General features: G+C 34.5%; 1 protein-coding gene across 3 annotated transcripts in view; it reads left to right on the top strand.

Moving 5' to 3' along the window:
* Positions 1-24,115, top strand: part of DNAJB14 (DnaJ heat shock protein family (Hsp40) member B14) — a 45,716-nt gene extending 21,601 nt beyond the window's left edge. For 2 of the 3 annotated variants that reach the window (XM_027061437.2, XM_027061446.2), the window contains 6 exons: positions 2,060-2,205; positions 10,770-10,955; positions 12,774-12,868; positions 13,653-13,762; positions 14,601-14,773; positions 19,134-24,115. In XM_027061437.2, coding sequence (XP_026917238.1) covers positions 2,060-2,205; positions 10,770-10,955; positions 12,774-12,868; positions 13,653-13,762; positions 14,601-14,773; positions 19,134-19,258 — 835 coding nt within the window. In that variant the 3' untranslated portion in view covers positions 19,259-24,115. Of the gene's footprint in view, positions 1-289; positions 346-2,059; positions 2,206-10,769; positions 10,956-12,773; positions 12,869-13,652; positions 13,763-14,600; positions 14,774-19,133 lie in introns of those variants that run through there. The other variant, XM_053217104.1, reaches the window with a different exon arrangement.
* Positions 24,116-24,950: the final 835 nt, after the last annotated feature.

The following is a 24,950-nucleotide window of genomic DNA, read 5'->3' on the forward strand; positions in this document are numbered from 1 at the left end:
ATTCTCTGTGTGAAATCTTTGTGGACCAAATGTAGGTTGGAATTCAGAATTGTTCATATTTTAGGAAGATAGTAAGGAGCATATGTTATACATTACATAGCAACACTTAACCTCTAGTGAGCAGCCCAGAACCTAATAGTAACATTTCTGCAGCAACATATTCACACCTAAATGGGATAAATGAAAACCCTATAGCAGCTTCACATCCAATCAGGTCAAATTTTGCCTCTGAAAGAGTACAGTCAGGTTTCTGCATCAAATTGGTTATAGAATAACTTTCGTTTTTCAGAGCTTTATGGATTTTGGAACATGGATATGTGATTGTGGACCTGTGCCTGACACACAGTAGGTGTTCTATAAATGTCCCCTTTCATTTTTTTTCTGTCACATAGTTTCTAAACATATCTGGGAGAATGGGTTCTACAAAGGCAGGAAGCATTCTCTGTTTTATTCACAAATATATCTCAAGTGCCCAGAACACTGTCTGTGACATAATTGGTGCTCAATAAATATTGCTGGTTAAACAAAGGAAATATCATGTTTATGGAATAAAATGTTAATAATTATTATCAAAGTAGAAACATCCAATTTTAATTATTTTTATCATAAAGAAGACCGCAAAACAGATTTTTGTTGATGTGTGATTATAAATAGATTTCTATAATCTTATACAGTGTCTTCTCTCTTTTTTTTTTACTTTGTTCATTTAACAAATGTTGAATACTGTCATTATTATTTTTTTTAAGTTTATTTATTTTGAGAGAGAGAGAGAGAGAGAGAGAGAGAGAGAGAGAGAGAGGAGCATGTGTGAGGGAGGGGCAGCGAGAGAGGGAGAGAGAGAGAATCCCAAGCAGGATCCGTGCTGTCAGCACAGAGCCCAAAGTGGGGCTCGATCTCATGAGCCATGAGATCATGACCTGAGTTGAAATCAAGAGTCAGGTGCTTAATCAACTGAGCCACCTGGGTGCCCCTGAATGCGATCATTATAAAAGGAGGGCTAAGGCTCATTTATTCCAGAAATATTTACTGAGAACCTATCTTGTATCAAGCACTGTGATGGCTTATAGGTTCAGTAGTAAAATAAGATCAATCATGTCTCAGAACTTTAAGTCACTCTGCAGTTCTTTAGCTGCCAGTGAACAATTATTTCTTAGCTCTTTATCCTGTTGCTACTTCAGGCGACTCACACATGGAACACATCTAAAGTCATACAGTACTCCACAGAAGATGTTTAAAATGTTACTGTATTCTAGTGAAGGAAAATTAGTAAGTTTGGGGGAGAATATTAACATTTAAAAGTATTAGTGTTCTCTGCTCCAGTCAGAGTATTTTATTTCTTCATATTCTTTAAAGACTGCGGGCTTAAATCTGTTAACACCTTTAGTTAGCTATGTCAGTAATCTTTAAAAGTATGCTCATCAGAATGAAAATTGGGTGTAACAAACATTTTTGAGTCCTGTGATGTACATTATTATGAGGTTTTATCTTTCTTAGAGTGACACAGATGAGTTCTCTTTAGAATAGCCAAACTGAGTTAATTTGCATTGACGTTGAAACCATAGAGTACTTGTAATTGTTTTACATGCACTGAATATTGCTGTGATATTTGGTGAGGTCTGCATTGTGTGACAATAGAACTCTTGGAATGCAGTGTGTATTAAATTAACCTTAGCTACGACATACTTGGGAAAAGTTTTGGAATTTCTTGGTGCACTTAAGAGTACTATAAAATTATTTTCACTCTCTCATTCTAGCTTCAGTGTGTGCTCTGTCCTTCATCCATGATTGTTACGGGCTTTGCTACTTCTCTGTAGTTGGGATAAAATGCACCAAGGACATTCTCATGGCCAACTCTCCATAGGCTGGAAAGAGGTTAAGGGAATGGTCTGTGGTCAAAAAAGAGAATGAAGCAATAACCTTTAATGGGATAAGCTATCATTTGATACTGAGGAAATAGTCCACAGACAGTTCTTCTTAGTATTCTAATAAGTAAAAATTAGAGATATTTCCTGAAGTTCTTCCTTGAAATTTACATTATAACACACTCTCTTGTTCACAGCATAAACAAATGTAAAAATTACTATGAAGTACTTGGAGTTACCAAAGATGCTGGTGATGAAGATTTGAAAAAAGCTTATAGAAAGCTTGCTTTGAAGTTTCATCCAGACAAAAACCATGCACCTGGAGCAACAGATGCTTTTAAAAGTAAAGTAAACCTTTTAAAGCAGTTTTACTAAGCTCTTTATAGAATCCACTTTACAGTGTTTTAGAATATTAAATTCTGCCTTTAGACTGGTTCATTTAGAAGCCAGCTTAAGCAAGTGTACTCAAAATCCTTTAAAACTTTATTATTAATTTGTTATACCAAGAGCCAAACAAATACACTGTGGCTTCACAAGAGCAAAATGCCAGTTTGGGCGAAGTCGTAAGTAACTTTTCTAGATAATCATGCATGCTTTCTAGTTCACTACACTAGTGTGTGGTATACGTAAGCTTCTAGTGCATTACCATCTGTTTCCAAGGGCACTGAAACAAAACATAGCTTTTGCGAGTTTTTAGGATAATAGAGACTGTCTAAAATTGGGAAATTGCTTGGGAATTTCTGTTTGCCCAGTGTTGTTATATTTCTGTTAACTGGCCAATTTTTGCATTTTTTTGTATGTGGTTCTAACTATGGTGATTTTTTTTTTCTTTTTAAGAATTAGTATCTTGGGGCACCTGGCTGGCTCACTTGGTGGAGTATGCAACTCTTGATCTTGGGGTCATGAATCTGAGTCCCACCTTGGGCATAGAGCTTACTTAAAAAAGTCTTTTTCCTTTTGCCTACTCATTCTTCCTCATTTTCTTAATATTATTTCAAGGTTTTTTGTGGTTGTTGTTGCCGGTTTCATGAATGAATGTCACCTCATTTTATAATTTCGTATTTTGTTACATGCAATTTGTTCATAGTAGTTAACTTCTAATTCATAGGAAAATGCTTAAATTTGTCATTGCCCCCAGGAGCCTGGTGGCTTGGTCGGTTAAGTGTCTGACTTCAGCTCAGGTCATGATTTTGCGGTTTGTGGGTTTGAGCCCCACGTCGGGCTCTGTGATGACAGCTCAGAGCCTGGAGCCTGCTTTGGATTCTGTGTCTCTCTCTCTGCCCTTCCCTTGCTTGTGCTCTGCCTCTCTCTCTCTCTCAAAAATAAACAAACATAAAAAAAATTTTTTAAAAATTTGTGATTGTTCTTCTTGAGAATTAGGCATTTTTACAGTCAGCATATCATGTTTGCAGTGAAACGCTGGGGTCTTGGAATAACAGGATGGAGACACTAATTTTTAAAATGCTCCTAAAACATAGATGATTCCATTGGTCTTTCACAAAATACTGTTGATATTATTTACAAAACAATTTTATTTCTTGAAGGAAGCTGCCAAGTCCAATGTATTTTGGCAATTAATATATTCCAATAAAAGCAGCTGCCAAAGTGGTGCCAGTAGAAGTAAAATATCCCTGTGACACTGAGCACCTTCTCTGTTTTCTTCAGTTAAAAGTGGCATCTTGAAAATAGAGAAAATGTTTCTTTACTCCAAAGCACTAACTTTAGCACATAATGTGGAAAAAAAATAATTTTTTTCCACATTATGAATTAAAGTCATTTAATTTAAAATTGTTGTTGTTGTTTTCAGTTTTATTTAAGTAATCTCTACACCCAACATGGGGCTCAAACTCATGACTCAGAGATCAAGAGTCGCACGGTCTTCCAACTGAGCCAGCCAAGCACCCCAAATTGTTGGTGCTTTTAAATAGTGAAAAATATCTTGGCAGTGAGTTATTTGCGTGTTTGTGATCTGCTAAGTGATTCCAGTTTTAATTCTTCATTAATATTAAAAATGTTAAACTGCTCGTTCCTCTCACTTCATATTGAAGTCGTGTTAGCATTATTAGTCTTGAAATAACAGTGAGTGGATCTACCAATATTTTTACATGTTATGTTACATTTCGAAGAGGTGAGCAGCATAAACGTCACTCCAGCTAGACATTCGGAAGGAACTTGACAAAGGTGATTATACTTTGATATGGTACATTTCAGAGTCTAATGCTCCGCTTTGCAAACTAGAAACTTAATATTTATCAACATGCTGGGAGGTGGTTCCTCTCTAGAGGAGAGGCTCACATTATTCAGTACACAGGAGGTTATCTGTAAATCAGAATGCCAATTTATTAATCCCAAAGAGGATCAGAATAGGGAATTGGTTGATGAGCGCGTTTTTCATTGAGTGGGTGGAAAACTAGGTTGTAATTCACAGATGCTTGGTGTGCAGAGGTAGTTAATTAGAAGACATTACGGCTAGTGTCATCATACAGAAATCATTTATTCAGCACCCAGGATCTTTTCATTATCTTGTGAATCCTCTTAAGTTTATTTATTTATTTTGAGAGAGAGAGCAGGGGAGGGGCAGGGAGAGAGAGGGAGAGAGAGAATCTCAAGCAGTTTCTGCACTGTCAGCACGGAGCCCAACGAAAGGCTCGATCTCATGGCCTGAGCCAAAACCAAGAGTCGGTCACTTAACAGACTGAGCCACACAGGCGCCCCTCATTTTATTTTATTTTTAACCAATTGATCCTAACTTCTGTTTTTGGGATACTAAGCTGTTTGTTTTAAGCAAATATTATAGTTTTTTCTTTTGTATGAAAGGTAAGTATAGATTGATTGCTCTGTAACTGCCAAAAGACATTTTACAGAAGATGGACACCATTTGCTTTTTATTTCCTTCAAGAATAAAAAAGAGGAGGTAATCAGTTTCGGGAATTAAATTAGAGAGAAGAGATATTTTCATTTGTGTGGGTCTTTTGTTTTGTTTTGTTTTTTAAATAAGCTTAATGCCCAATGTGGGGCTTGAACTCACGATCAAGAGTCACACACTTTACTGGGTGAGCCAGCCAGGTACCCCTTCATTTGTGTGTTTTGTAAAGCTTTAAAAATAAAAGATAGGTTGCTATCAAGGAGGATAGACTAAACGAACTCTTAAGTTCTTTACAGTTAGGATTGTAACTGAAGTTTCTCAAAGCAGGGAATATTTTGTTTACATCTAGAGAGTAAATTGCACAGTATATATGAACATACTTTAAAAAAATATTTGAATGAAATGGATCCCTTTCCTTCTGTCTGATGTGGATGTCTTCAAAATATACCCCGTCTACTTTATCTTCAAAGACTCCCAAGTATTTCAGAGACCGTTTGAACAATACCTATACTGTATATATAGTTATACACCCTGACCAAGTAGAGTTTATTCCAAGAATGCAAGGCTGATGTTTGAAAAATCAGTCAGTGTGACCCACTATATTAACAGGCTAAAGAAGAAAAATCTCATGATTGTATCAATCAGTGTGGGAAAAGCATTTGAAAAATTTCACCACTCATTTGTGATAAAAATTAACAGAAAAAAAGCCCTGACAGAATAAATAGGAATAGAAAGGCCTTGCGTCAAATAGATAAAAGAGCAACTACAGAAAACACTATACTTAATGGTAAAAGACTGAATGCTTCCCCCAAGATTGAGAACAAAGCTCAATGTTTCCTTTCACCACACTTATTCAGTATAGTGTTGGAAATTCTAGTCAGTACATTAAGGTGAGAAAATAAAAGAGATAAGTATTATAGGAAAGAGATAAAACTGTCCCTGTTTACAAATGATCTAATTATAAAAAATCTCAAGAATGTACCTCATCCCCAAATTTTCAGAATCGATATATATATTCTGCAAGATTTTAGGATACAAAAAGCAGTTTTTCTCTTTAGAAATATTTGGTACATTTCAGTATACTAGCAGTGAATATATAGATACAAATTAAAAATTCATTAAATTAGTAATCAGAAACTCCCAAAAAGAAATCAGATGCCTTTCCTGGAGAATCCTACAGAACTTTTAAAGAAAAATTTAAACTAATTCTACGGTCTCTTCCTGAAAATAGAATCAATGTAATCAAACACATACACACAAGAAATACTTAGGTGTAAATTTAACAAACCTTTTACAGGATTTTTATGCTGAATGCTATTTAATACTAGTGAAAGAAATCAGAGGAGATGTAAATAAATGGAACAATATATCATGTTCATGGATTGGAAGACAGCATAGTAAAGATGTCAGGTGTCATCAAATTGATATGCGTATTTAACACAGTTCCTGTCAAAATCCTAGGAAGCCTTTTTTTTTTTTTTTTTTTTTTTTTTGTAGATTAAAGTAAGTTTGCTCTAGAACTCATATGGCAAGATAAAGAACCTGAATAAATAAGAACAATTTACTAAAAGAATGGAGTGGAGTCATCAGTTTATCTAATTTCAGGGCTAACTTTATAGCTACAGTGGTGAAAAGAGTGTGGTATTGGCAGAGGGATAGACAAATAGATTAGTGGAACAGCATGGGAAGCCCCGATATTGACCCATACAAATATACCTAACTGGCTTTTGACAAAGGTGCAAAAGCAATTTAACAGAGGAAGGATAGACTTTTCAGCAAATGGTTTTGGAGCAATTAGATATTCATAGTTGAAAAGAGTTAACTTTGACCTAAATCTTATACTTTTTACAAGAATGAACTTGAAATAAATCATAAACTATAAAACGCTTTTTAACTCTTAGCAAAAATCATGGGAGCAAATCTTTAGGATCTTAGGCTAGACAATAATTTCTTATACTTAACACCAAAAGCACAGCTTATAAAAGGAAAAGTTGATAATTTGGATTTCATAATTTTTTTTTTTTTTAAAGTTTGCTCTGTAGAGACCTTATGAAGGATGAAAAGACAAATACCAGGATGGGAGAAAATATTTGCCAAACACGTATCTGGAAAAGACTACTATCTAAAATATATAAAGAACTCCTCAGACTCAAAAATTTAAAAACAGGCAATTCAATAAAGAAAATGAGTAAAAGACATTTCACTGAAGATGACAAATGGAAAGATACAAATGGAAAATAAGCAATGAAAAGATATTTAACATCATTCATTAGCCTTTAGAGATAGTGTAAAGTAAAACCAAATGAGATATCACTGATGACTAAAATAAAAAATAGTGACGGGGCGCCTCAGCGGCTCAGTTGGTTAAGCCGCCAACTTCGGCTCAGGTCATGATCTCATAGTTCGTGAGTTCAAGCCTCGCGTCTGGCTCTGTGATGACAGCTCTGAGCCTGGAGGCTACTTCAGATTCTGTGTCTCCCTCTCTCTCTGCGCTTCCCCCATTTGCTCTGTCTCTCTCTCTCTCTCTCTCTCTCTCTCTCAAAAATAAATAAAACGTTAAAGAAATTTAAAAAAAAGTGACAACATCTTTGGTGTTAGATGTGGATGTGGAGAAACTGGATCACTCATACATGGTGGATGGGATGTAACATGACACAGTCATTCTGTAAAATGGTTAGTTTGGCAGGTTCTCAAAAAACTAAATATTCAGCGACCATACAACCCAGCAGTTGCGTTCCTGGACATTTATCCTAGAGAAATGAAAGTTTATGTTCACACGTAAACCTGTACATGAATGTAAATAGCAGTTTTATTCATAATACCAAAAACTAGAAACAACCCATTCAGTGGGTGAATGACGAAACAAACAGTGGGACATCCATACCATGAAGTACTACTCATCAATGAGAAGGAATGAACTGTAGTAGTCCCTTCTTACCTGCAGGGGTTATGTTCCAAGACCCCCAGTGGACTTTTGAAACCACAGATAGTACTGAACCCTATATATACTGTGTTTTTTTTTTCTATACATACATACCTGTGATAAAGTGTAATTTTATAAATTAGGCACAGTAAGATATTAACAACAATAACAATAAAATACAATTTTAACAACATACTATAATGAAAGTTACGTAAATGTGGTGTCTCTCTCCCCCTCTCTCTCTCTCTCTCTCTAAATATCTTATTGTACTGCATTCACCCTTGTTGTGATGATGTGAGATGATGAAATGCCTACATGATAAGATGAAGTGAGATGAGTGAGGTAGGCATAGTGATGCAGCATCAGGCTACTATTGACATCTGATGATAAGTCAGAAGGAGGATCATCTGCTTCCACACCATGGTTGATTAAGGGTAACTGAAACCATGGATTGGAGGTAAAGGAGAGACTATGGTTTTGGCTTACCTAACAACCTGGATTGATCGCCAAAGAATTATGCTAATTGAGAAAAGCCAATCCCAAATGGTTTCATTCCATTTATATGCTGTATTATTTTTCTTATATAATATTCCTGAAATGCCAAAAATACAGAACTAGAGACTAGATTAGTGGTCGTTAGGGATTAAAGAGGGGATGGAAGGGAAGGAAATGGGTGTGGTTTTACAAGGGCAATGAGAGGATGCTAGTGGAAATGTCCGATATCCTGATTATATCAGTATCAATATCCTATTTGTGATAGTACTTTAATTTTACAAGATATTGCTCTTGGAGAAATTCGGTAGCAGGTACAGAGGATCTCTCTGTATTATTTCTTACAACCTCATGTAAGTTTAAAGTTACCTCAGAATGAACGTTTGATAAGGGGTGCCTGGGTGGCTCAGTCAGTTAAAATCTGACTTCCGCTCAAGTCATAATCTCACGGTTCGTGAGTTCAAGCCCCACTTTGGGTGAGCTCTTGTCCCACTTTGGGTGAGTGGGAGCCCCACTTTGGGTTAGCCCCACTTCTCTCTCTCTCTCTCTCTCTCTCTCTCTCTCTCTCTCTCTGGCCCTCATGGGATATTCTCTCTCTCTCTGTCTCTCTCCCTCCCTCTCCTCCTCCACTGTCTCTCTCTCTCTCTCTCTCTCTCTCTCTCTCTCTCTCTGCCTCTCATGGGATTCTCTTTTCTCTCTCTCCCTCTCTCTCTGCCCCTCACTCACTTGAGCCCTCTTTCTCTCTCTAAGAAAAAAAAAAAAAAGAAGAATAAAAGTTAAATTAAAGAGAAGAGACTATGGTGGAAGGTACCTTTGGTGAAGTAAGTGAGACTGGGGTAGAAATGTATTTTGTACAGCTTTTGAATACCAAAATAAATTTTGGGCTTAATTTTTTAGGTAATAAGGAACTGAAAAACAATTTTTATTATGGGTATAGAACAAAGTAAATGAATAGAAAATTAGAATAGATAAATTGTCTTACATATACAATTATGGGTTATGACAGTATTTCACGTAGATTTTCTAAAATAGCTTGCTTTTTTAAAAAACAAAACCTGTTTTAAAATAGGATTGAGATGCCAATATATCAATGATGTAAAAAGTAACAGCATTATGAAATTACTTGGAATAGTCTATTTGTATATAGACTGATATTATTGGAAGTACAACTGATATTACTGGAAGTACAACTTTGGCAGATATTGATAGATATGCTTCTCTTTTAGGTATGGTTTAATACCTTGATGTTGTTTGTAAGTACATTGTTTGGATCTCTGATCATGCTTTCCCGTTAGAGCAACATTATAAATCGTGGCTATATTTCTGAGTCATAGATCTATTTGAGAATCTAAAGAAAGGTTTGGATTATCTCCTTAGATAAATGGACCATCAAACTAATTTTTCATATACTGGGATTCACAGACCACCTGCAAGCTATCTCTGAATCCCAGGTTTTAGTTTTAGAATCTCTATAAGAAGAAAAGTTCCAGAGTATATGTGTATAATTAATTTCAGTGTGATATCTAATCATCCAAAAATAACTATCTAATGAGCATCTATTTGCTTGCACAGTACCTATGGCAGCTGCCACATGGGACCCAAAAAGTGTTTTTAAAATACCCCATATTGCGAAAGGTTTACAATCAACTTTAAGAAGCAAGCTGTATTTATGAAATGATTATTAGAAGTGTCAGAATGAGAATAGGGTAATTCCTGCTTGGATCAAAGCATTACAGCTTTTGTAAATTACCTCAAAAAGACATTTTTGTAACCAACATACCATTGCCTCTTCTGGACGTGGGAGTATGAGAAGGGAAATAGAATTCTTTATAAATAAATACCACAAACTTAGTGAAGTGAGATAGGAACACTAGAGACCATCTGGATCCATTCAGAAGCAAATTCAGATTTTACAAGTGCACCATGGGGATACTGCAGTGAAAACATAGACATTGTCCATAACCTCATGGAGTTTCCAGTGTTAAGAGGAATAAATTGTTCATGAATAGAATGAAAAATAGCACATTGTGGGCTGGCATGTGCAACAGTGTAGGTTGCATAGAGTATACTTACTGCGCTAACAAACATTTTGACCTTGAACAAGTTTCTTAACCTTTTTGAGGCTCAGGAGGCTCATCTGTAATTTAGGGATAATAATGAATAATGTAATAAGATACTGTGTTCAAAGCCTGGCAGTTGGTCACTACTGTTACTATTATTGGTTTGAGTAGCTCTAATGAATGACTAAATTAGGGTATTCAAAAGGAAGAAGTAGGATATTAGGGGATGGACCATTAGTAGTAAGAAAGCAGGATGTACATTCCTTTATATGCAAGATAGTAAGGAGACTTACCATCTCATAAAAATTTGAATGGGAGGTAATAATATGTGTAATGGCAGGCAATGTATGTCTTTTTAAAAAATATATACGAAAATAAGTTATTAACTGTTTTACTATTTCTTGATTAGCCTTAAGTAGGATTTGTTGGGTTTTTTTTGTTTCTTGTCTGTATATGTGGGGGTTTTTTTGTTTGTTTTTCGGTTAACATGGCAGTAGCTTTTATATGGGGAAGTCTTTTATAGTATAAAAACTTTGCTTACCAACTGTTACTCATTACCTTTTCAGAGATTGGAAATGCTTATGCTGTTTTAAGCAATCCAGAAAAACGAAAACAATATGACCTCACGGGCAATGAAGAACAAGCATGTAATCACCAGAACAATGGTAGATTTAATTTCCATAGAGGTTGTGAAGCTGATATAACTCCAGAAGACTTGTTTAATATATTCTTTGGTGGTGGATTTCCTTCAGGTATTTTAATGTTAGTTATAAATATTATATTTAATGAAGCTAGAGATTCTCACCTCCAATTAGGCTACGTAGAGATTTATCTACTTTCTCCGCTACATTTCTTACAGTATTATGATCCTCCGATGACTTTTCATGAAGGTAGAAAAAAATGTTAGATTTATTACCTTCAATGTAAGTCTGACTTTTTTCTAGAACATGTTTTAATTTTTTTAAAAAAGAAATGAGTACAGATATTCTCTATTTTATATAAAGCTGAAGAAAGGATATATAAATAGGAGATCCAGTGGCAGTGTCTTAATTAAGTGCTATTACAATTACAGGAGGTATCATATACCCTAGATGACAATTTGACATTGGTTCTCTGAAGATCTTTGTAGACATTTCATTCATCGCATTATAAATTGCTAGTTTGGATATATGTAGAGGTACTTTTCATTGAAATATTAAAATGTTTGATTCATAGGTTATATATAAAGTAAGTGGTTTTTTAAAATTATTTTAGGATAGGGGCGCCTGGGTGGCTCAGTCGATTAAGCGTCCGACTTCCGCTCAGGTCACGATCTCGCAGTCCGTGAGTTCGAGCCCCGCGTCAGGCTCTGGGCTGATGGCTCAGAGCCTGGAGCCTGCTTCCGATTCTGTGTCTCCCTCTCTCTCTGCCCCTCCCCCGTTCATGCTCTGTCTCTGTCTCAAAAATAAATAAAAAACATTAAAAAAAAAATTAAAAAAAAATAAAATAAAATTATTTTAAGATAGAAATAATTGGTTGAATTAGGCTATCAAAGTAAAATATTGTAGAAGTACTACTAAATGAATAGATTTTATAGTACCAGCATAAGTTGTATTGAATGCTACTTTATTTACTATGAGTTGTGTGAGAATTAATGTTCTCTAACTGTATAGCTCCTGTAAGATAGTTAAAATTATAGCTCCAGTAATGTTGACATCATTTATTTAAGGTACTAAGTTAAACATTCGATTCAAAATTAGGAGAATCTTCATGAATGTAGCAATATAATTTGGCCTGATGGCCCTGCCTGAATATTATTGAGAAAGATTGTGGTCGTTGACAGGGCATTTTGTAAAGCATCCTTGAAGGAAAGAGAATGTGTAAATGCAAATTAATGAATGAAAATACAACATGTATTTTGACATATTATGACGTATAATTACTTCTCACAGAAAAGTTATCCAGACTAGTAATTTTGATGGTAAATATGTAGGAACAATCAAGAATCTTTTGGGTTAATAGTCAAGTTTCAGATAGTTGAGTTACAGTTCTTTTGCTTGTTATGACATAATTTACTTTGTCAGAGGTAGCTCTTTCTGATTGGTCACCTTATTTGAAAACAACCTGATTGTCTATCAGCAGGAGAATACTTGAATAAATTGTGGTTCACCTCTACCATATTCTATTATACAGCTGTTTGGTTTTTTTGTTTTTAATAAGTTCTAGCACTGTCTTGATTTCTAGAGGTATTTGTGATTCATTGATAAATGCAGAAAGCAGAGTTTGAGAGTAAGACCCAAGATTTGTAAAAACAACCAACCACAACAAAGTCCTCTATGGATGAATTTATTAGGGAGGACTCTTATTTAGGTTTTCATAAAGAACTTCCGTCTCCAAGGAAGCAAAGTCTGGGAAGGATCATTGCTGTTTCTATCCACCCTTTACTCACAGGAGGAAAGGGCAATAAGCATTCCCTACTCAAACATGTATTATTTTAGTAACTTTTAAAAATTAAATAAAAATGTAAAAAATATATCATTTTTCTGATCACAGTTTCTCTCCTTAGTTTTACCTTGCTTTTAATTTTTTAGGTAGTGTACATTCATTTTCAAATGGACGAGCTGGTTATAGCCATCAACATCAGCATCGACATAGTGGACATGAACGAGAAGAAGAAAGAGGAGATGTATGTTTATGATATGATTAGAAATCTTCAAAATGGCACATTTCAGTTCAGGAAAAGCAATTAGGGTTGTCTGAAAATAGGGCAAGTTGTTTTAAAAGGAAGTAATGAGTTTTCCCTTACCAGAGGTATTCAATAGAGACTAGAGTCCTTCAGGGATATTGCGGGAGCAGGGGTAGAAGTCAAGGTAAGAGGGTGGTGGGCAAAATGATGCCTTGGAGTTTGGTGTTCTATGATTCTGATGAAGATACCCCTGCAGAGTGCATGCTTTGAAGAAAGCTTCTCGTTGTTGGTCCTAAAGAATTTAGAATTAATACTGAAAAACTTAAGTTAGAAGTTACTTTCCTTGTTCTAATACAGTTATACCCAATTGCATATAGCACTTAAATTACATGAAGTGGAAAGGTAAATAGAAAGAACGCTGGACTAGAAATCAAAAGGCATGGGCCCCAGCTCTGACACTCGTCTGCTTCATGTACCACTCTGAAATTCAAGGGAAAAATAGTTTTGCAAGAGAGAGAACTTCTTCATCTGTTACATGAGATCAGTTTATATCAGTGTTTTCCAAATCAGGATATCTACAGATCTACATATCTGCATATCTCCACCTGGAAAGTGGTATTTTTAAGAATCACTCCAGGAAGCTGGTATGATCAGGCAGATTTGAAAGCACCGAGACAGATGATGTCAAATGTCCTTTCTGCCTCTAAAAATATATGACAACTGTTGGATTATTGACAACTACAGTTATGTTACAATTTGTTGTTTTTTGATGATTTTTTTATAGGGAGGTTTTTCTGTGTTTATCCAGCTGATGCCCATTATTGTATTGATCCTCGTGTCGTTATTAAGCCAATTGATGGTCTCTAATCCTCCTTATTCCTTATATCCCAGATCGTAAGTAGCTAAGTGAAGTTTTACACACACACAAAAATGTTTCTTATCTAGCTTCCTTTAAAGGGCCTTGTGCTCTCTTCAGCTTTTAAGTAATTTTCTATTGCTACAAGTGTACCAGATTTTAAAATTTCTAATTTAAAAAAATCGTTGCTCAAGTGATAAATTTGTATTATCTTGTTAGTTTACATTTCTGTTCTATTGTGGATAAAGACAGAAGTACTGTATTTGAGCTTAATAGCAATTTATGTAATAGGTAATACGATGAGATCAAAGACAAAAAATAGTTTGAAAGACAAAAGTAGAATTATAATTGATGTTACATAGATTTGTATCATTGAGGGGTAAACCACTTCACTCTTTTGTCTATGAAATGTTAATTAAATAAAAACAAATATTACTTTTTTGGTATATGAGGTATTTTTCCACAATATACTTTATATAAGATCAGGACATAAAGGAAATTTAATGCAGCATCCATTCTAGAAAACTTTAGTGTAATACAGTGAACATACAAGAAACTTGATAAAATCATATTGCCAGTGATTTTACAGTATTAAAAGCAGATTGGTGTAAAAATAAGAAATAACTTTTCCTTTCTTCTAAATAAGATTTTAATTAACTAAAAATTGAAAGAACTTATAAGAACGTATATTAAAATAGGATTACTTTTTTATTACATGAATGGTGGTTTTAGGCAATTTGAAATAATGTAAACAAATGATTACTAATGTTAACTTTTTAATTATTTTTAGTTGTTTTGTTAACTTGGTTTGTAGTAGCAGGATCAGAATGTACAATTTTAATTAAAAAAAATAATGATCAAGCATTTCTTTTGCAGTGGATCAGGGCAAACTATTAAAATGCAGACAGAAAACTTGGGTGTCGTTTATTATGTCAACAAGGACTTTAAAAATGAATATAAAGGAATGTTATTACAAAAAGTAGAAAAGAGTGTGGAAGAAGATTATGTGACTAATATTCGAAATAATTGCTGGAAAGAAAGACAACAAAGTAAGTTTATGAAATGTTTAACATTTAAAAACTTATTCAGAGTCTTTGGAATTGATTATTGTAGATTTCCCTCCTCCAGAAATGTTCTAGAATTGCCTGGCACATAATTGGAGCTCAGTACTTGAATACGACAATACATTTTAATGTACATGTGGCCTTATAATAGTATAAACACATAGTTTACATAGAAAGCACTTAATAAATGGTATGTATTGTTATCAGCAAATATTTGGTTGAATAAGTGAATAATTCCAAATTTCATTGTCTTTAAGATGTTGTCAATTGTAACATGCATCATTATTTTATGTATCACTATAAAAGAAAAAATTCTGGTACATTTGTTATGTCATCGATTTTAATATGCATCCTGTTTCAGAGTGAAGTTTGAAACTCTTCATTAACTTAGCTTAAGCATTTAACACTTAATGTATAATGAGTTTTGCTGACATTTTGTTTTATTCTGTACGTGAAGTCCTTGGGAACACTTAATCAATTTGTTTAGCCTTTTCCAGCCTCAGCTTCCTTGATTTAAGAAGCAGTTCCACCCATAAAAAGCTTGACCGTAAGAATTTGCAGAGATGGTGCATGTGAATCTAGTGTTGTCACGGTTATTGTTTTTCTGACTGTTACATATAATAATGTAGACCATATAAAGTAGACTTTGGGGTTAAACAAACTAAAGTTGAATCCCAGCTCTGTAATTTTTCGCTGAGTGATTAGGGCCAAATATTCTAACCTCAATGAATTTCCTCCCTCAGGTGTGAAATGGGTGATGCTGACTAGTGGGAAGAGGAACTAAGTGTCATTTGTATAATACTTAGTTTCAGTCACTGTCCCAAGCACTTTATATATATTAACTTATTTAATTTCCACAACACCACTGCGAAGTTATTATACCCATTTTATATATGACGAAGCTGAGACACAGAGAGATTTAGTAACTTGCCCAGGGTCATAGAGGTAGTCTGTGATTCAAACCAGCCAGTCCAGGCACTGTGCTCTGTAATCTTCTCAATAATGCCCAACTTTATGGGTTTGTCATAAAAATTAAATCAGACAATAAAGTGTTTCACATGGAGTAAATGCCCAGAAAAATGGTAGCAGTTATCATCATCTCCCATCCAGTAGGGAAGAGTCGATAAAACATAACCTTTGTATACTTCCAAGAAAGTTCTTGTCTCTGACTTTGGAGTCCTCATCTGTATAGTGGCAGTTAGAAGAGAAAGTGGAAGTTAGAAACCTTCTTGGTTTCCAAGTCTGAGTCTGTGAAATCCGTCTGGTCTCAATGTGGAGAAGGTTATACTAGACTATTGGTTTTCAACTGGAAATGATTTGCCCCTGCTTCACAATATGTTTGGTAATGTCTGGAAACTTTGTGTGTGTCACTATGGGGTGGGGGTGGGAGAGATTGCTGCTGGCATCCAACAGACCAGACGGGGGCCGTGGTCTGCTAAACATCCTGCAGTGCAGGGGACAGCCCCCACAACAGAGTTCTCTGGACCAAAATATCGATATCACTGAGGCTGAGAAACTCCATTAGCAGAAGGTCTTAAGGACAGAGCACACCAAATATTATTTATTTCATTTTATTTCACTTTTTGGTCTCTGGTGCCTTGCACAATCCTTGGCATATCTTGGCATATCGTAAACTTTTGATGGATATATGAATAATTGGATGAAAGATTAATGAATTCATAAGAATGAATGTACGAAAGACGTGCGTATTTTGTGTTAAAAGAACGACTAACACATTAGATCTATCACCTTTCAAATGCGAATTCTAATCTTCAACCACATATGGGTGATTTGGGGATTATGCATACTTAAATTCTGTTACCTTAAATAATTGGGAAATTGGCTGAATAAATAGAAAGAAGGAAGGAAAAGATATTCATGTTTGTGGAAGATAGTGTAATGTTATGGTAAGAGTGAAGGCTCTGAGACTGCCTTGCAAGATAAGATCCTGGCTCCACCAATATGTGACCCAGACCAAGTTACTTAACCTCTCTAAATCATAATTATCTCATCATTAAAATGTGGACCATAACAGATCATATATGTTACACTTAACATAATATCTTGCGTCTGTAAGTGTTCAATAGTATTACTTATGGTATTTATAATCATTTTTTATTCTATCCATACTATGAACCAAGTGTTTTTGCTTGGCATACTTCAGTTTAATCTTTTAGTAATCTGGCAGGATTGGTATTAATGTTCACAGACTTTGAATCTGTTCTGTTTACCAAGTTGTCTGCAGCTATATTGTACACAGTTAACATGTGTGTCTTTTAAAGTTACTATCGGAAGGAAATTTTAACTAAAATCTGATTTTAGTAAGTCATTATTTACAAAACCACTTGGTTGCATTCAAGAGTATCAGTGGAACAAGACAAAAAGACTAAAGACTTAGAGACTAAAAAGAAATGACAACTAAATACAATGTATGATCCTGGATTGGCTCCTGGGCGGGGAGGGGAGGAAATGGCTGTAGTGGACATCCTTGGGACGACAGGTGAAATTTGAGCATGGACTGTACATTAGATAAGAGGATTCTACTGTTGTTGAATTTCTGAATTTGAAAATTGTATTGTGGTTATGTAAGAGAATGCTCTTGTTAGGAGAAACATGCTGAAGTAATTAGGAATGAAAAGTCATGACTTCTGCACCTTATTCTCAAAAGGTTTTGTAAAGTAATAATCACCACCACAACAGTAACAGCCTTTATTATTGAGAGAGCTGAAGCAGATTTGACAAAAGGTGAAGAATTGGTCAATCAAGGTCTAAAGGGTTTTAGAGCGTTCGTTTCAGTACGCTTTAACGTGGGTTTGAAATTTTCAAAATGAGATTTAACAAATTTAAGTGAAGATGGAAGTGGGAGGAGCTCGGTATGACACTAATTAATCCATTGATTGAAAGTTTTACTTGTTGATTGGGATAAGTTCATCTTGTTTTATAAATTGATGTCATCAAAAAGGTTGTTGGCCAATAGATTTCTTTTTACCAGAGTTTTTCTGTTCTGTAGTCACTTTTAACACTGTGTAATGTCTAGATTGGTAAAGTAGGTGTTTTATAAAACACAAGCAATAATTTGAAGTAATGGAAAGAATAAAAGGGTAGCGGTTTGGAGGTTTGGCTTGGAATCTAGACCCTGCTGTTGACTAGCCCTGTGAACTTTGTTTTATCTACCTCATCTGGGAAGAAACATCTGGGAAAGGATTTCACAAATGCTTCATTTGTAAATAAAAGGGATGGAGCGATTTTGACTGAGTTGTTAAATCCTAGCTGGATTGACGGAATAAAGATCTGTTCTGAAGATCTTTGCCAGTAGAATACACTCTTACTGTGAGTATTATCTTGAATGTGGTCCTGACTGATGTCTTTTACTTTGGCCATTGTTTTCCAGAAAGTAAGTGACTTTTTTCTGGGTCTTGTTACATTTTTTTCCTAAGTGCCCCCACCCTTTGGAAGTGTTAATAAACAGTGAAATGACTGAGAGTAACGGAAAGATAGCAAGGAATAGTTCCCGGAAGATCTCTCGGAAGATTCCCATTTGTTCTTTTTAGTAATGCTATCCACATACTGAAGAACATCTTAGTACTTATTTGCTAAATACCACTACTATGATTCTGTAGCAAGCTATTTTCTGTTACGTGTTCCTTCAGTAAGATTTTTTAAATTTAATTTTTATTTTTTTATTATATATTTTTTTAAAGTTTATTTGTATTTATTTTGAGAGACAGAGAGCAAGCAGGGGAGGGGCACAGAAAGGGAGACAGAATTCCAAGCAGGCTCTGCACTGTCAGCGCAGAGCCTGACGGGGGGCTCAAACTCATGAACTGTGAGATCATGACCTGAGCCAAAATCAAGAGTCAGACGCTTAACCTACTGAGCCACCCAGGTGCCCCAAGATTTTTTTTTTTTTTAATTCAAGTGAACTCAGGACAAGATTTCAATTTTTTCTACTCAAGTCCTGGCATAATGAATTAATCTGAACCCTTAACAAGAGGTCACAGCAAAAACAACCACTAGCAGGATTGAATAGCATATGATATCTTCAGGATGAAAGGTTCAGACGATGCTTTAGAGCAGTAGTTTTTAAACCACTGGAGACAGGAGTGAGGGAAATGGTTGATAGGATTTTATTTTCATTTTCTTCCCAGAACAGCTCTGTGTTGGTTTTACATGCTAGGCTTCCAAAGGCTTTTAGGAGGAATACTTGGATTTCTTTCTTAAAAAAAAAAAAAAAGTCAGTTAATAGAAATGTATTGAAGGGCTTCTATTAACCATCATTTCGGTTTAAATAACTAGGTGACCTAAATTAGTATCTACTTAGCAAAATGTTTTTGTTTGTTAACAGAAACAGATATGCAGTATGCCGCAAAAGTATACCGTGATGATCGTCTCCGAAGGAAGGCAGATGCCTTGAGCATGGACAACTGTAAAGAATTGGAGCGGCTGACCAGTATTTATAAAGGAGGATGAACTGGGATTGTGTTTATACCTTCTAGTGTACTCTTAATTTCTTCCGTAAGTAAGTTTAGTTTCATCATGAGAGCTAAAGAAAAAGATTGGATGTTAACAACGAAACTGAATGGTTGGTCCCTGAAATCTTGGACTGTTTGTGACCTACTGGCTCCTTTAAATAGTAAGGAACTGAAAACTAAAAGTAACATTTTCGTTATGCTTCTGCAGTTATTTTCACTTTAAAAGCTTACATTATTCCTAAATAAAATGTTGTGAGAAAGGATTATCACACCTGTGGCAGTTTCCAGTTTTAGTAGTTCTCCATGTTTCCTTTTGTCATGTAAATATTTCTGGAATGATCATTTTGTGTACATACGGGTTACTACATTTTTATTTAAATTCTTTCAGCATTTAGCTCCATGAGACACTTTAGTTTAAACTGATAGAATAAATGTCCTATGAGAAAATTACGTTTTCCTTCTCAGATGTCGAATGTTGGTGGAGTTTAAGCAATGAAACTTTTTCAAAAAGAAAAGAAAAAACAAAAGCTGTTTAACTTTGTGTAAATCTTGTAGCACTATCAGCTTAGAGGGAATTGATATTTTTAATATTGCCATTATATTCCAGAATATATATTGAGATAAATGAACTGGTGTAGAGTATCAGTTTGCTATTTAGTTTTATGAATTGCTAAGCCATGCATAGAAATGAAATGCTATACTGATAGATTTTAAAGAAAATATGAGGAAATGGCTATGTAGATATTAAACAGAAAGGGTCTTCAACAGTAAATTGCACTTATGTCATTTGCAATTCCAATAATTATAAGCCCCTCAAATGTTTATATATCTGTCATTGAAGGCTGCTAAGATTTATGAAGAAGAAGACCCACCTGTTTTGTCCCCCATGGAAATTTTAGTTTTTTCTTAGTTATCATTTAAGCAGGATCTCAAGTAAATGGGTTCTTCTACAAATGAGTAATAAAAAAAAAAAATACTACTAAAATGAAGCTTCGTGCCTTTTAACCTGATTGCCAACTCTTAAACATATAAGTAGATTACAGCACACTTATTTGATCAGAGCATGATCTGTTTGGCCATATGCAACAGTGAGCAGAAATATAGCAGCAGGTAGAATAGTGATTTATAGCAAGTTATCCTCACAAAATTCTGAGCTAAAAATCTATTCACCATTGAGTAATTCAATTAGTCTAATAGGAATAAGCTCTCTGTAATTCAATCCATAATATAAATTAGAAAAATAAGCTGGAAATTGAAGTTTTTGGTGCCTGTATATTGAGTATGAACCTATTTGATTTCTAGTCTAACAGCTGTAATATTTTAATGATTTTGCTTCATACTCAGTTAATGGAACACAAATGCATCTTTGGTAATTTTTTTTTTGGTATGTGAGGGAATGCCAGTTAGAGTGGCAGTGTTCTTTTATTTAAAGATTTTTTTTCTGAATGTAGTTAATTTTATAGCACCTGTTGAATAAAACCGCTAAAATGATCATTCTTTTAAAAAATATTCTCTGATATCCCCTTTCCAGGTGAATCAGTAGAAATACCTGAATGAATTAGTGGGTTAAACGAAACAACATACTGTTCCAGGAAAACTGGACAGCTAAACCAGTTTTCTTTTAGAAATATTTAAAGAAATAAAATAATAGCAGTGCTAAAAGAAAATACAAATTTAAATATGTTCTTGAGCCTGTAGAGTGATTTTTTTAAAAAATAAGGTCATAGCATTCTAATTAACTTTGAAAGTTCATGTACATCAGAAAACTTACAAAAATTTAAGAGAAAAAATCTCATCCTTTTATTTTTCCAGCTTTAGTGGGAAATTTACACTATTGTGATTGATGCTAATGTGAACTGAACTCTTGTTGAGTGATTCTTTTTCCCTTAATCTCGGCTTTTTAAGGGGATTCATGTAGTTATCAAATGAAGTGAAGTTATACATTATGGAGTCATGTGTGGCTTTTGGACAGTATTATATTTCAGTTGCATTGCTGCATTCCATCACATTTCATAAAATGTTTGGGGGAGTGTGTTTGAGAAAATAAAATTTTCAGACAACTGTGTGAAATACCTGATTGAGTGCCTGATAATTTAAGCCACGTATAAAGTATGCAAGGAAAGATTAAGTCCTTAATGTCATCTATATTTTGGTGTAAAGACCCAACCAAGTGTCTTAGAATTTGGGGTTAATTCTACAAAGTAAGAGGATTTTAACTATCTTGAGATAGAGGATGTTCATATTTTCTACTCTTCTGATAAAAATCTCAACTTTTACCATCTCATTTTTAGCTACATGAGCTTTGCAATTTCATTTGATAACTTGTACTATTCATTTTAATCATTGCCTCAAAGCTCTCAATCTCTGAGTATTGCTTTACTAGCTGTTCTGACTAGTATTTGAGAAGTTTGGCCGCAACTATATTTATTAATGCTTTACATTTTTATCCCTTTTTACATACATACATATAAACATCATTGTCCTTGTAAGGATTTGGGGGAAAGTAAATAGTATCTTTTCTCCTCCTTTTTTGATTCCTTAGTTCCCAGATAGACTGGTGCTAGTCATTTATAAGCTTCAGAATTTATTTTGATCAAATCTGAGAATGTCATTCTCAATGAGAAAATTCAAGTTTTAATCCATCTAGTATGTAAAAATAATATATTTTGGGGACGGATTGCATTTGAATGCTTAAATAAGTATTTGTTTCATAATCATTGCATTTTTATTTATAATATACACAGATTTGGTAGAATAAATCCTTAAGGCGTATATATGCCAATGCATTAAGCCACTCTGCTTTTGTGTCAGCTCAGGTGTTCACAAGAATAGGAATGTGGAGTTTCAGCCCTTCACTGTAATTGCACTTTTATGCTTAAGTTTTCTTCCTGTTAAATCTTCAGCTACACTAGTATGTAAAATAGTGTATAGTAAGAGAAATGATCACCCTCTTCATTTCTCTTTGTTGCTCTGTTGTAATAGTTTTAAATGCATCTGTTTTTTAATAACTGTGACATATTCTTAATAACGTATTCCCACATATTTCGTTAAAAATTAAATCTCCCGCTTGTGTTAAGACAATGAAACATTTTTTGATGTTGACTTGAGAACCAAATGAGCCATCTTTCCAGTTAAGTAAGTGTTACGGCAGAGGACCATATAGTTCAAAAGGAGAATTTGTGCATTTATTTAGTTTCCCCAAATGAAGGTTCAGGACTACGCATGTTACTATCTGTCTTCATACTGAGTGTAGCAAACTGAAAGGGCATCATAATCTTTTTTTTTTTTTTTTTTTGTCTGAACAGAAAAAGTCCTGAAAATGAACAATAAATCTGAATTTTAATCTTTACTAAGTCACCGAGAAACCATGTCTGTTGGCCACGTTGGACAGTTGCCTAGTTAAAATCCATAACATCCTCTATAAACCAATGAAAAAGGAAAGAATAGTATAACAATAACTTATAAAACATTTTTTGATTTTAATTTTTAAGTACAAAGAAAAAGTGAGTAGAATGAGGATCTTCAAGGAATTCTTACACATCCCTTTAATAATCTGACAGGCAACACAGTCCTAGAATTCAGGCTTCCTTTTTGGTTTCCATTACTATTAAATAGACACTTTCATGTAAATGGAAACATTTTCCCTCAAAACATTAACTCAAAACATACTCCTTATATTAAGGATTATATAACCGCGTGTTTTGTAAGTTCCCTGTGTGTAAATTTTTCCTGTTGGTATGTGATTCGTTCTCATTTAATTTTATTATCTGCTGGTTTTGGGGCCAATGGACTTGTGAATATTCTGTGGACGTGTCCATGTATAGGTGTATATATATATATATATATATATATATATTTTTCCAGCTAATACCTCAAATGTGTGATTGTTTAATATATACCACACTATGTTTGCACAGAGCAGGGCTTCCAGTAGCCATGGATATTCTTATTTCTAACTTTGAAAATCATTCCACAGAATTTCATTGGTGTGAATTCTTTCTATTGATCCGTTTCAAATTTTAAACAGAGATTCCTGTTATAAGGCTCATACTTCAAATATAACTGTATGTTTCTGTATCTAGCAGTGGAAATATGTCAGGGTAAGAAGTGTTTCTTGAAGTGTCTAGTTTAGTAAGTTTTTATTAACAATTGGGACTACTGGTCACCGGGCTGTCTACTGACTGCACAGTGATGACACCCGGCATGAATTTGAGCAAGTCTTACTCACTTTGGCACAGGAGTCAGGCCATTCCAATCTGATTCTACTATGCCATTTAAGAGTGCCACTAAAATAATAGAGGTTTTCGAGTGACACTGTAGTATTTTAAGCATCGATTTCAAAATGAATTGTTTTTTGAGTTGGCTGACCATACCAATGAGAAGAAAGAAACTCACTCATAAATGGTATTTTATAATTTATTTATATTAAGAAATGCTTCTTACCTGTTTTGGTTTTGGTTTTGTTTTTTGGATAGCTACATAAGACTTTTCCACTTAAAGTTTAAATCATGTGTTTTTTAAAGCTGCAGGTAGTTTTCAAGGTGTGATGGAATTTTAATGGAAGCCTTGTATAAGTTAAATGAAGTGATACTGGTAAAGGAGAGCTAACTTTATTTGTCTATAGTGCATTCAAGATTATACAATTAGATTTAAAAATGAAATGTCTGATTTGTAAAATACTTACTGTTATATCAGACTTATAAAATAAAATTTTCTGTGTGAGAACTCTGTTAAAGAAAATGCACTTGATTTTTAATGAATGTTCTGCTGAATGATTTGTGATGAATTTTTGTCTTTCAGTCTCTGCAGTTTATCTCAATATATGAATAAAAAGAAGGTCTGTTCTCACTGTAAAGGATTTGTTTTTCTCATGTTTGATACTCTTAATATGCACTTTCTTTCATTCGTTCAACCATTCAACAAATGTCTGAATGCCTGCTGTATCCCAGGCAGTGAGCTGATTGCTGGGAATTAATCACTGAACAAGACAAACATCCTTATGGAGTTTATATCTAGCCAGGAAAATAAATGTCAAGTAAATAACTAATTATAATTATGATGAATAGTACAAAGAAAAGTCTAAGGTACAACGAGAGCATATGTCTAGAAGATGTAACCTACTCTGGGAGGGATGATTAGGGGAAGTTTCTCTGAGAAAGTGAGCTTGAGCTGAAGCCCAAAAGATGAGATAAGTAGTCGAAGTGAGGTGAATGCTAGAGATACGGTTCCAGTGGAGTGTGCTAAGTTGATAAAGCATAGAAACTTTATACCGGCGTGAAAACAAGCTTGCATGAGAACAAACTTGTATGATTATGGCATAGGAAAGACAGGGTAAGGTAGGGAATTAAAATAGGATAGGGGCCAGGTTCCATAAGATCATATATAGATTATGATGATAATTGGACTTTATTAGAAAACCTTTGAGATTTTTAAGGAGGGAGTTACATAATGAGATTTGAGTTTTTAAAGTATCATTTTAGTTTTGTGCCAGGAAGACTGGAGGGCAAAAGTGAATGTAGGATTGGCAAAGGAGAGATAATCATGACTTGGACCAGAGTAGGAATACAGATAAATGAATGATTTTGAGAGAGATTCAGGAGGTAGAATCAAGAGAATTATTTGTTTGATTGGATTCAGGATAAATAGAGGCAGCAATTAAAAACTTTCCAAAAATTTGGCTGTGAAAGGGA

Source organism: Acinonyx jubatus, chromosome B1 (assembly GCF_027475565.1).
Source record: "Acinonyx jubatus isolate Ajub_Pintada_27869175 chromosome B1, VMU_Ajub_asm_v1.0, whole genome shotgun sequence".
NCBI classification, from domain to species: Eukaryota; Metazoa; Chordata; class Mammalia; order Carnivora; family Felidae; genus Acinonyx; species Acinonyx jubatus.